At 38.1% G+C, this 13,562-nt stretch overlaps 2 protein-coding genes across 7 annotated transcripts in view; one reads left to right on the top strand and one right to left on the bottom strand.

The window, feature by feature from the left end:
- Window positions 1-13,562, top strand: part of LYRM1 (LYR motif containing 1) — a 28,726-nt gene that overhangs the window by 10,171 nt on the left and 4,993 nt on the right. For 3 of the 6 annotated variants that reach the window (XM_075058479.1, XM_075058481.1, XM_075058480.1), the window contains one exon: window positions 23-366. In XM_075058479.1, the coding sequence (XP_074914580.1) occupies window positions 23-139 (117 nt within the window). In that variant the 3' untranslated portion in view covers window positions 140-366. Of the gene's footprint in view, window positions 1-22; window positions 367-5,553; window positions 5,615-7,884; window positions 8,203-13,562 lie in introns of those variants that run through there. The other 3 variants (XR_012654541.1, XR_012654543.1, XR_012654542.1) reach the window with 3 other exon arrangements.
- DNAH3 (dynein axonemal heavy chain 3) overlaps window positions 7,215-13,562 on the bottom strand; it is a 66,841-nt gene continuing 60,493 nt past the window's right edge. The window contains exons 58-63 of the mRNA XM_075058458.1: window positions 12,966-13,120; window positions 12,024-12,191; window positions 10,484-10,626; window positions 9,695-9,899; window positions 8,270-8,407; window positions 7,215-8,089 (exon numbers count right to left, since the gene is read on the bottom strand). Of these exons, the coding sequence (XP_074914559.1) occupies window positions 7,736-8,089; window positions 8,270-8,407; window positions 9,695-9,899; window positions 10,484-10,626; window positions 12,024-12,191; window positions 12,966-13,120 (1,163 nt within the window). The 3' untranslated portion in view covers window positions 7,215-7,735. The remainder of the gene's footprint in view (window positions 8,090-8,269; window positions 8,408-9,694; window positions 9,900-10,483; window positions 10,627-12,023; window positions 12,192-12,965; window positions 13,121-13,562) is intronic.

Here is a 13,562-nt window from a genome sequence, read left to right as displayed (position 1 = left end):
CTGGTGGGATTTTCTTTTCCAGATCCATCTGCCTCCTATGGGTCTTGCCCATAAACAAGGCCGTACATTGCGACACCAGGAAAAATTAAGGAAGATTTCTAAGCCAATATACCTGAAATCCCATGATGAAGTTTCATAACCCATGATTTAAGCTGTGATATGTAATCACATCATTTAAGCTGTGGACTGCAATCCAGGTGATTTGTGTGCACAACTGTGAATGAAGTTGTTTTGGTCACTTGCTCACATACTTCCTGAGACCAAAAAACTAACTAACTGATGCATTGCATATGATGGATAAGGTTGGTCTGGTATTTATTACATTTCAACCACTGACTCACCAATAAAAGTAACACTTTTCAAAGAGTGAGGTATGATACGAAGATCACTTTGACATCAGGACAAATTACAGCAGGTTTTCAAACTCCATTAATCTATAGCAGGGTTCTCTGGTGGTTTGAGGGTTATATATGCTCAATTGTGATTCAAGGCAGTGCCTTGTGTAAGGGTCAGCAAAAATTAGGGAAGTCCAGGAGAATCAAGCCGATGCAGTGCCTCCAAAGCTTCCGAATGCACAGTGACTCCATCATGCAGCTGCACTTCTTCCTCTCTTGTCCCTGCTCTGCCTGTTGTCCCTGGAGAAATGTTCCAGTTTCATACTATCCTTAATGGTGAAGTATTGTTTCTAAACAGACAGTAGCACAGAGACGGCAGAAATGCCACCACTCCTTTTTCCTTTTTGCAAACTGCAGAGGAGTGGCCCAGAGCCTCTATGTCAGCTTTTTTTCCCCCTTCCTTTGGAGAGGGTGTGGATGTGAAATGCAAAGTTTGGAATGCCGTTACACAACTCAGAGTAAAACATTCCAGTGCTGGGTTCCTCAGGTTTCCATGTATGGACTGACTGAAAACTCTCCCTTCAGGGTATCACTACGGGAGCAAGCTTAAGATGCTTTGAGTGTCTTCACTGGGCATTTTTACACGGTTAGCTTTTCAACATAATCAGCACACTGGCTCTCTCAACAATTATTTATTTCAGTGTTAGGTTTTAACACTTATATTACGGTGTCGTGGTTTAACCCCAGCCAGCAGCTAAGCACCATGCAGTCACTCAATCACTTCCCCTCCCTGCAGTGGGATGGGGGAGAGAATCAGGGGAAAAAAAGTAAAACCCATGGGTTGAGATAAGAACAGTTTAATAGAACAGAAAGGAAGAAAATAATAAGGATAATAACAACAATAATAAAATGACATTAATAATAATAAAAGAATTGGAATATACAAAACAACTGATGCACAATGCAATTGCTCACCACTTGCCGACTGATGCCCAGTTAGTTCCTGAGCAGTGATCCACCACCCCAGGCCAACTCCCCCCAGTTTATATACTGGGCATGACATCACATGGTATGGAATACCCCTTTGGCCAGTTTGGGTCAGCTGTCCTGGCTGTGTCCCCTCCCAAATTCTTGTGCCCCTCCAGCCTTCTTGCTGGCTGGGCATGAGAAGATGAAAAATCCTTGACTTAGTCTAAACACTACTTAGCAACAACTGAAAACATCAAGTGTGTTATGAGCATTATTCTTATACTAAATCCAAACCATAATGCTATACCAGCCACTAGAAAGAAAATTAACTCTATCCCAGCCGAAACCAGGACATATGGACAGAACCCTAACTTTATTAAAAGAAACTATCTACCACTGTCTCCTCAGTCTTTTAATTTCAAGGGGTATTTCTGTTTCGCCGGTGCCTCATGAATGGAAGTGAAACAAAATTAATTTCCCCCTCACTAGCCACCAATGGTTTTGGCTCCTTTTCAGTCATCTGGCTTTACCAGGCTTTTTACAAATTCTCTTCAGGAAAGTTAGGGGAACCTTCCTACAGACAAGAAGTACCAATGAGACCAAGCTGTGGACAAGAGCCACACTGTACTAGGAGACTACGTAAGCACAGCCCACAGCTGCTTTAAGGACAGAGGGTGTAAGCAGCAACCTATTCCAGCCAGAAGTTAATGGTGGCAAAAAAGCAAATTTGAAAAATGCAGTGTGTATTATTTCCTATTAAAGTGGGCAAAACCAATGAAATCTCATTTTCTGAGCTCTCCAACTCATCCTAAACTCTCCAAGCCCTAACAGACAACAGCAAAGAAATATTCTTGTCTACCTTAAAAATAAGCTAAAACCAGTCATGTGCAGAACAGAATGACAGTTCCTCCCCCAAGAATGTATTTGCAAGAGTGAAAAAAATACGAGCGGATGAGAAAGTACAAGGAAACAATGAGAAGAGCGAGTCAGCATGACAGGTACTGGCTAGCCCAATTTCTCACTACCCTTTATGGCTCCAGTCCACAAAGGTATCTATTCCCATATAATTATTTCCTGGGAATGCCTCATGTGGGAAGTAACATGTAAAATGCCATTGTTCTGCCTGTCAGTGAGAGCTTTGCAAATTTACTGCTGCCAGGAAGACACAAAACAAAACTCCTTTAGCCTAGGAAAAGGGGGATGGAGTAAAGACAATAAAAAATAACATGATTATGCACACTGCTTAATCCTTTGTTGAAAGAAGTCCAAATACAGTCTTTTCCTATCCTCATTCTCATACGCCAGTGTAGAGATGTGTCAACTGAGCCAAACCAAAATGTGCAGAGACAAGGGTTTTGAATGGAAGCTTTGTCATTAAACTATCATTTGAATCTTTTTATTTGTTAAAATTGATGTGGCTATTGAAGGTACTGATTCTGTTACTCATCAGGTGAATAAACAGGTATGTAAATGAACAGTCTAAATTTACTGTCTGTATTATAGTCACAACTCTTTCCTGAGTACATACTGTAAGATGTAGATTATTTCAAAAGAACATCCCTAAAATTACAGATGATTTACACCAAATTGAAATAACAATATGAGTTTATTTCTGAAGGGAAATATAAACAAGCAATTTTAAAAAGGCTCAAGTAGCCTTAAGTAACTCAAATGAGTATCCACTTGCTTAACTGAAAAGCCAGTAATTTGAACTGCAGTAACAGCATCACATTATTTGAGATGCTTTAAAATGCTAGATAGTCCATTAATTTTTCAAAATAAGTGTTTGAGAAATTACTAACTAGTGCCCGATTCTCATTACTTTCCAGCACCAGAAGGCAAAGACTGAAATTTATTAAAACCTTAGGCTGTTCAGCTAAAGGAAGGATTAGATTAGCTCTTTTGTCAAGTCTGGAGAGCAAACCCCTTCTTTCACAGCTTAAGTTAAACTCTATGGAAAAGACAATCTGCCTTAAATGGAGTCCTTTGTTTTTGAAAGTCAAACTGGCAAGCTACCATTTTGAGAGAGTTTCATTAAAAAAATTTCATCAGCAACTCAGTCCAGCGGGTAGGCAGACATCTCAACTGGTACTCATTGTATTAAATTCCAAGGACCGTATAATGTCTGTCAAGAAGTATCCCAATGATGGTGCAACATGTCATTCCTACACATTAATTTTACTTGCAAAAAGATGTTGTCCTCAAATGCCTCTGAGTTCTCCAGAGTTTGTAATGCACTGGATTCAACCAGTGTACACTCTGTCCTTGTACTTCCTTAACTTTCTCTTACTCCCCTTCCAGTAAATACTATCTCTTTCCAATTTATCACACTAGTCAGGAGATGCTTTAGAATAATTTAGAATAAAAAGATGACAACTTTATATTCTTTAGAAACAAAAATCCTGAGTCAGTTGCATGAACTCTCCTGCAAGCTAACCAGTAGGCAATGCAGTAGTAATTTGTTGACACAATATCTGGCACCGAGTATCTAAATAACACCTCCTCTCTGGAAATTCTGTCCTTAACTCCATCATTAGTAAGGTTGTAATTTATGAAGCCATGTGCTTATGAAACCAAATTTAACACTAAGATTAGCAAGCACACAATCAAATAAGAAGAGGGTCTCGGCACCCGCTTACTGAATGTACCCCTTCAGTGTTGTCTAGGGGTGAGGAAATGCTCATTAAGTTGCAGCAGTGACCCAGTCTATTCCAAAGGAAGTATCACAGAACTGAAACAGGTTAAGACGGATTAGGTTATCTGATCTATCTTCCTACTAATACAAGTTTGTTCTTGTAATACCTTTTAGATCTGGAGAAAATAAGGCAACCTGGACCTCACTCTCTTGGGGCCCCACTATGTATCCATCAGAAAGTATATCAGTAACATCCATCTTTTATCCACACACAGAAAGGTCACTTATTTGATCATACCTATAAATTAATTTTCAAGAATGCCAATTACAGGAGACACCTGCACCTTCCACTAATTTTTCTAATCCTACTAGGCAAAACGTTCTTGCTTATAGGAACTCATAAGTAGAAGAATTTGGGGCCTTTGTGTTGTCTTTTTCATTGTAAAATTTTCCCTTTAACAGCCCAACAGTGTTAAAATCAACAGAGATAGTACTTCCTGTTTCTGAAATGGATTTTTGTGCAGATAAGAGAAAGGTTTCCATCTCCTGAGAAAATGTACTAACCCTGTCTTACAGCATCCCTAGCTGAAAATTACTCTCTGCTATTTCTAAGAAAGAAAATCTCATGCTCCGTAATGTCTGTATACTGCATTTTGTCCATCTTCTTTGAGTTATTAGCAAGGCTGTGAATTATTTGTAGTAATCACAGGTTTTTTTGTGGTTTGTTTAATGAGAGCTTCTAATTAAGAAATGGAAATACTAAACCCGTAAAGCCAAGAATTCTACTACTATTACAAGGTACTTCATTTGTCCAAAAGTTTTTCACATTTTTATCATGTCCAACTAACAGCTGAGTTGCCTTTTTTTTTCCCCCCATGCATCTCAGCCAAGAAAGTTTGTGAATTCTAATGTTTAGCCAGCTTATCATTCTTCAGGAAGGTCTAGACAATGCTCAGGAAATAAGGTTGGGAAACTCATTTCAAAGAACCACAGAAAAATATCTCTAAGACAGATATCCTTCAACAGTAAATTCCATTACTTTTTCTCTAATAGTAAGGGCAGCCCAGGAAATCACGTACTTCAGTAATCATCAACTAAAGCAACTCAGCCATGCCTGATCCCCGGTGAAGAGGCAACAGATGCATGAACCCTCTTTTATAGACTTCTCTCTTACCTATATATTTTGGTCGCATCTACAAGAGCTTGAACTACATCTTTAATTACATTCTAAGAAATGCCTTCATCTCAAATCTAAACATTAACACAGAAGAAGCATTTAGAAAGTCAACACAGTAACAAGGACATTGCAGACAATGTAGTAGAAAAGCCACTATATATTCACAAGAACCACAACTGTGTCATTTAATAAACTATCCATTAGTGTTTGTTCACAAAAAGGCGTTAACAAGAAATGAACATAGCAAGTTATCCCACAGTATTTTCCAACAGTTTAAAAGTAATTTATCTCCATAAATGTAATGTAGCTAACGTATCTTACTGAACCTGGCTTTTAATTTAAAATGGCTTAATTTAGAGGACTATGTTTGTAAGACGCATTATCTGAAGAAGGATGGAGAAACTTAATCCTCAAATTTCAACTTCTCTTCATTTTAGTGTTTTAAGAATGATTATTGTTGCCCCAGCTTCCCTTTCAGCAGTGCCTCAGCAGCGACAGGTAAGCTATTACCAGTCACTTGCATGCATAACCTCAAATCTAAATAGAAAGATCCTTTTGAGAGCAGTGGCTGAATTGATCAATCCAATCCATAGGGAAGGATCTAACAGCCAGGTCCAACCTCTTTGGCCTGCATGCAAAGCACCTGTAAGAGGCGGCTTGTGACTGGTTTATCTCTGATGCCACAGTAACCTATTAGTGATCTGAATTGTTGATGTGATAACAAAAACAATTAGATGCAGCCATTAAAAAATATGGTAACTACCACAATGTTTTTTTAAATATGTAGTAAATTTCAGTTAATTTTAATTATATGATAAGTACAAAGTATCTGTGTTACTCTTATGAAGCCTAAGAAAAGACAATTTTTTTAAAGGACCAATTTTAATTAATCTTAGTTTATTTATAGATCTTCTGAAACATGATTCTCGTCTCAAAAATTGTTGTCAATTTGGATAACTGCTGTAGCATTCATAAACAAGTTTTATTTTTGCTATAGGTGCCAAATATCAGTCTAAATTGTTAAGAGTAGTTTCTTCCTATTAGTAAGTTGAAACACCTGCACATCTCTGTTGCCTTTATTAAAACAAATATCCATTAAGTGTCCAGCCCTGACATCTTTGCCCTAGTCACCAGGTAACAATAATGATGCACCAAATGCCTGCGTACTGTACTGTTAATGAGGCATCAAATATGGTACATATAGTACATGAAGATCCTGTACTAGTTACCTATGTATATCTTTGTGCAGAGCAGCACTCTACAACATACCTGTAACACTACTTGCTTACCTGTATGTTACCATTCTTAAAAGTTACTATTTTATGAATATCTGTATAAAACAAACCAGTGGTTAATAAAACAATAATGAACACTGTTTTCACCTATAACTAAGCACAGCACAACAGAAATTCCTGTGACAAGAACCATGTTTTAATGAGTTGTAGCAGCATCACTTAATGATTGTAGCAGGATACTGGGAACTGCTGAATTATAGCTGCATCTCTGACTTTGTGAGGCCTCGAGCAAGTGATTAAAATGCTGCAATTTGGGCAACAAAAAAAAAATAATACAAGACCCCAAATTAGTGGATGTTTATGCAGTGGGGTTTTTTTTTAAATGTTTGCCTTGATCTTTGAGCTTCTCTTGTACTGTGTACACAACAAGTCTAATGATGCATCTTTAGTACCTTCTTCGCATGCTGTGGGGATTAGTTAATGACTGCACAGCTCTTTGAAGATGTTCAGGCTATTTTATTTTTAATTAATGTTTGCAAGCTACTTTGGGCTTCTCTGATGAAAGGGCTTAAACAAGTACAAAATTTCAGGTGGTTATTAGTCCAACATGCAAGAGGGCAAGACGAGGAAGTAAAATGAGACTATGGGAGAAAGGAAACAGGTCCATTTATCAGGCACCTGGGATATGTAGGTAAATAATACTGAAATAAAAAAAAGTTTAAAAAAATATGAGACAAGCATACTGCTCTGCGAAATGACAGGCTCCCAATGCATGTGCTGTCCAGAAGGTTTCCACAGAAATTCTGAGGCACATCTTCAACAAGTGTCAGTTACTATAGTTTTAAAATACAGCTCTGGCAGTTCATTCTAGCTGAGGATTGGTTTTACAAGTTGACAACACACTATTCTCATCTCCTCCCTTTTTGCCATACATACTCCTGGGACACAGAAGTGGTAGGCAAATCCACAGAGTCTTATTTGCAAGAGTTGTGGATTAGATTCCCATTAAAATCAGCAGCAAAACTCTTTAGGCCCAATTTCATTAAAAAGAAAAAAAAGCCCTATGATAGCAGCTAGGTGGTAATATTAGGATTTCACAAGATTTGTAATGATGTGGGTGGCACACAGTTTGATGGGAGTTCTGTTCATTCTGATCTACTACAAGATAAAGCCCAGGCCTTTGAAATAAGTTTCTGTTTATAGTGTTCTATTTTCACTCACTCTTGCTCAGTGGTTGATAATGGCTAAAAACCAAAGGAATTTGGGAGCTGCTTTGAAGTCAGCAGGAAATCCCAGTATCAAAAAAAAAAAAAAAAATCGCAGCCATTGGGGAGTAAAATATATCTTTTAATAACAAAATGCGAGTGTTTTGACTTGCATACTGTCAGTCATCTAACTGGCATAGTGCTGCCACACCTCGATTTATCCAGTGTTTCTGGGGCTTGTCTGAAGGGAGTTCAATTGAAAGCACATAGTTGGTTGAGTGGCCAGTAGTGGATAAGACACCTCTTCTTGCACTTGTCTTGTATACAGGGCATGAATAGATGTTCATATGAAGAAATGTGGAACTTTCTCCAGGTTTCAGCCAAATTATGGGCAAAGAATCATAAAGGATTTTTGGAAGTGATTCTCCAATTACCAAGGATTCTCTATCCCATCGTGCACCTTCCAAAAAAAGGCCTCTCACATAAGCCCCATCTTCTGGCATTTTGTCCATTGTGTGCTCCTGTTTCATCACCTAGAATGAGTAAACCATTGCTTGATTTTATTTTTATCTGGAGTATATTAAATCCTACAAGTGATAGTCTGAAATTGCTCCTTGAAATAAAATTTCTTTTCATTTGAAAACTATTCCTTGCTGCCCCAGAACATGTTTCGAGCTGTTCAAGAAAAAGAAAATTCCTCTGCATTGTCTTACCTCAAATTCAAATCCAATATGATCAATTGGGATGGTGTATTTTCTGGCATAGTTTTGTAAAACACCAGTCAAAAAAGACTGAGTGAAGAAGAATCCTGAAAGCCAAAAGACTGTAGGTGGCCCGTTGATGACCCAATCCTGAATATGGAGAGAAAAAACAAATGTAAGAATAAATACATTTGTGGCTTTGCTGTGCCAATTCACTAGAAAAGGGATGTCTTTTCAGATACAGTCAAACAGCACAATGAGATCTAAACCTTGATGGGACCCTCTGGATACAACCATTAGTTCTATATTTTTCAGAGACAACAAATCACAGAAGTCAGTTATTTATGATGACAACAAAAATAATCACTCATTCTGAAACAACCAGAACTCAGTGCTACTGAGAAAGAAATTTCAGGGAGTAACATTAGCATATTTTGTTAAGTCTAGATACTAGCCAGCAAAAAAAAAAAAAAAAAGAAAAATGATTGAATTTGGACACTTTTATCTATCTACCATCTTTTACAGTCTTGTAAACACATGAAAAAAGGCCAAATTTTCTTACATAGTATCTTCAGTGATCACTGTGAGGGCACTCGCTACAGCCAATACATCAGATCCTAGTAGAGGAAACAATTCCAGTACAAAGATGCCAGACAAGATCTTGGGCCACTATCTTTGTTGGATATCACAAAGGCAGTAGAAAAAACAAGGCAAGCGCAGAATGTCCCCACACTACTCTAAGCAACGTGGAGTCAAAAGAAGCCCATATGGTACTCTGATTCAGCAAACAGGAAACTCTGCTGCTTATACAAATCTTTCAGATGTTTTTTCTAGCTTTCTCCTCCCCTGACTTGTATGGAGTTTCACTACATCTCAGTACCTCAGCTATTTAAGGTACATCTGAAATTTTAAGTAATTAAAAGAGAGCGCTAAGAATGCAAGGGAAATAATGGAAGGGTGAGTAAAGAATAAAATAGCTTGTTCAAAAAGCGTGTGGAAGTAGTGTAAGTTTTTATTAAACTTGAAAGAGATTTACAGTCATATGTCACATATATAATATTTAAAAGTACCTGTTATACACTGTTTCTAAAGCATTCTCACACCTGCTTCAGTGTCCCTTGAGCAGGGAAGCCATTAAGACATCAAGTAAAGTAATGCAAAGTAAAATGCATCTTCTAGAAATAGAAGAATGGAAACTACCAAATGCAGCACTGGATTAGCACCAAAGGATTATACTTCCAACTCACCCTGCTGAGCAATTGCCCAGCTAATTCCAGTGCTGTTAATGCAGTGTATATTTGGTCATGAGTATGTGCAAGTAGTTCACAATCCAGAGCTATAAGGGTACTGCAGAGTGAGGACAACACTGATACACATTTTACCCATTCAGCTTTCAACTACTGAGTCTGTAGACCTGTCAGAATCAGTTTAGCATACCTGGAAGAAGGCCAAACGACAGAGGAGATCAGACACATAACTTCCCAGTGGCTTCAGTGATGGATAGGATTTGGCAGCCCACATTGATGGTACTTTTCCCATTAGTATGCTGTTGAAAACATCTTCAAGTTCAGATGACATCAATACTTGGCCTTTAATGGCTTTGCCTAAATCAATGAGGCTGCTTTGAACAACTTCAGTAAGCCTTCAGATAAAACAAAGAAATTGTCATCTCATTATTTACTTCTTACTATCTGGCTAAAGACATGCAAGTCCAACTTGAACGGAGGGCCAATCAAAGCTGGTAAATGTCCTGTCAGAAATTCCTTATCTCACCTGTAGTTATCAAAACTCTTACTTAACTTTGGAAAAGCAAACAAAGAAAAAACACATACAGAGAAACGAAAGGTAGTGAAAATTCCCATTCTAGACAAGGGAAATCAAGTGACAAGAGCTTTAAAGAATGTAACACTAATTAACATAGTGTGCTGTTAATATTGGGGCCTGGGTATGACTTAAAAAAAATAAAGTAGGCTGCCCTACATCAACACAACAAACTCTAATCTGATTTAAGTTCATACTCCAAGAATATAGGTACTATTTCTATATTCAGGTAGTCAGCTGCAGCTTTCAAGTCTTTTTAAAAGGTTCATCCAAAGCAGAATCTATCATGTTAAGAACAATGTATTGTAAAAGGCTTATAACTGTTTAAGGCTTGTGAGTTGCTAGCACTGATGCACACAAGCATATTTCAGTATTAGTAGCGCTACATGAAACACTGAGCCGTACCTGTTAAATCGAATTAGTTCTTGCCTAAGAACTGTATTCATGGACTCTTCATAAAGTAGTGGGTATGTCTTCATAACCTCTTTAACATCAAAGTCACTTGGTAATTTGGACAGGATGTCCTGCGCCAAATCTTCAACAGTTTCCTGAAATCACAAGTTTGCAATGAATGAGGAATTTCCCTTTTTTTCACCTATTTTTATTCAATAAATTCCATAAAACACTATAGATTTTGTATTTTTTTCTGTATAACCACATAAGTATTTTAGTCCATTTTCCTAAAGAAATAGTGCTTACATGTTCCTCCTCTCTTTGTGCATCATCCTGTCTGTCTCTGCATGTGCCTGCTTGCTCCTTTTCCCTTCTCAATAATTTTAAATTTGTTAGTAATTTCGGTTTAATTTGCAAAAAGGTTTTAGGCAGCTTCTAAGGAAACAGGCTGCAGGGCAGAGAAGCATAATCCTGCTACTGCCACAGTGAAGGAAAAGACAAAGCATGCAGCATGGGGAAAATGATGGGAACACCATATGAATACCCCAGCCACGAGAGAAGCTATACTTACAGCATATTAGACGTCAGAGAATATGATCACTAGACAACCCCACAGGAAATGAGGCTCCATTGATTCCACTTTTCAAGAATCCACTTGTGTATAAAATATAGGAAGTCAAATCTGAGAGGCTTGAAAGGTCATTTATCTGTGTCTCAAAGGGGCATGGATTTGGCCTGAGTACAGGATGAAGGAAAGAAATTCCCAGCATCTTCACAACTAGGTTCCATGGAGGGGTAGATGACAGTGAGGTCCATGTGCAAGTGATTCTATTCTGCCAAACTGCCCCCTTTCTTTATGCCACACAAGTCACAAACACAGTTACATGTTTGGGACTGTAGAAACTGAAGCAGCCAAGGGAAAGCAAAAAATTGCATCTCAAAACCCAAGCATTCAATAAGTAATAACAGTCTCGAAGTGCCATTATAGCACAGGCTTCACCAAGAAGACAACTTTTGCCTCTAATGGGCTTATGTCACTTGCCTGATGGCTGAATGACTTGATAGAATCTCCTGGCACTCTGGAGTCTGTCCCCCAGTGAGAATGGCAGGGATGGTTGGTCATACAACCACTGCTGGATGAAGTCAGGCCAGTGCGTGAACCTCCATCATTGGAATTTATAGACTGGAATTAAATGTCATACTTTAAAATTGCCTAGAGATGGATGTGATGTGAGGTGCTTTACCAATTGTGATTGTTAACTGTGCTCTAACTAGAATTCATGACTGAAATGAAGCACTTCCTGTTATTTTAAAACATGAAAGAAACATTCTTATTCAAACTGCATGTTCTACTAAATTCAAAGTCATTAGGGTATCTTCCATCTTTAAAGGTTCTTCCACGACAAATCTGTCTGCTTCTCTACAGGAACGTTCACATCTACTCCCAATGCCACAGTCATGTGATGAGAGGTGTTGGATTACTCTGAGACCTAGGACATGACAGGAAAGGGCACCTTTCCAGAGTGCAAGTTGATCTTTCTTCCCCAGTTACCTGAGGGGACTTGCCACTTCCTCCTGCTTCTCTAGGCAAAGTCAGGAGCACTCCATGGAAAAGCTGGTTAGTCTCCTGGTTATCCTTAGTGATGTCTGCATTTTCATGAAGTCCAAACACTTCAGGGTGTGTTGTAATTGGTAAACTTCTTATGTATTCAATGTAAGACTGTAAAAGAAACATTTAGATACTAGAAATCGTGCAATGCTATATTCATAAACTATCAGTAAACCCAACTTGGACAGAACCTTCCCATTTACAATCAAGCACATTAGATCCCAGTTAAATGCATCAAGGAATTGACTTACTTAGTCCACAGAGATAAATATAAAAGTTTTGAATGATTCAAAGACTCACCGAGGAGTTGTTCTTACTACCCTCATGTAAGTAGCAAGAGAAAGGAATGTACATTAGAAATATACAAGGAACTCTGGTAAGAGTCATAGAGGACGGTAGGATGCTGTATGTATCACCCCTACAACTGCAGGCTACACAAATAGGTGGGATTTGAGCACATTTGTTATATCTGTGCAGTTGTTAGAAGGGAAAAAGGGGATGAAAATTGAGTATATACCTGCCATTCCAACTCCTCATCCTGATCACTGCTTCCAAGACAAAAGTGGTTCCAAGAGGGTGCAAAAGTACCCTGTAAATTCCTGAAGCCTGACTCCTATTGGCTTTCTAGAACTGTACTGGAAACATGCATAGGGGTGGCTCTTTGTGTCAACAAGCATCAGAATATTGGATGATCACTACATCTCCATTGGAGTGTGTTAGATATTAAGTACCAGATTCATATTTCATACATAAGATATATTCTGGCATGGCTTTGTGAACTTACTTTTTAAATTTTCTATTTGTTGTATTCAGTATATCAAAGTACAGTGTAGATAAGGTTTTTCCCAGTAAATCAGACATAATTTACATCTATTATTTTCTCACCTCATAGGGACCATGTGGTGGTATGTAGTAGTCATCACCAGCTGCAAGCATATACTTGTCCTGCTCTATATCCTTGCTATAGACTATGGAAAGAAGGGACAGGAGAAGACGTCTGTCTTTATCATCTGTTACTCTACCTCCATAGTTACATTCCCCTGGGAAAGGGCAAAGAAAACCAGGATGAAAAATTGAAAGTTAATGAACAAATAAAAATTGTTTTGCAATAACGTATAACTCCAGCAAGTTGAAGTTCCGAAGCTCCAGATCTTCAAGTTTTTTTCAACTGATTCAATGGAAATTAGGCACTTTAACACCTTTGGAACTATGGGCCAAATTTGTGTGTCTTGATGATGAAAGGTTTAAGGAACACTATGAGCTGGTCTGAGAAACTCCTCCTCATGCCACAGTAAATAATCTGATGTTTTAAATGACAGCTCTTTTGCTTGAAATTCTCATAAGAATTCTTAGAACTGTCAAAATCTGAACAGTGCTATATAGCTGATCCTTGTCTTGTTCCTTTCATGCAAACTTAACCTGATTAATAATGTATACAGTAGAAAACAAGGGATCACAAATATGCAATACCCCTGTGCAGAA

The sequence above is a fragment of the Buteo buteo genome, chromosome 27 (genome assembly GCF_964188355.1).
Source record: "Buteo buteo chromosome 27, bButBut1.hap1.1, whole genome shotgun sequence".
NCBI lineage: Eukaryota > Metazoa > Chordata > Aves > Accipitriformes > Accipitridae > Buteo > Buteo buteo.
Note: the sequence above shows the minus strand (reverse complement) of the source record. Positions and strands in the feature narration are given on the sequence as shown.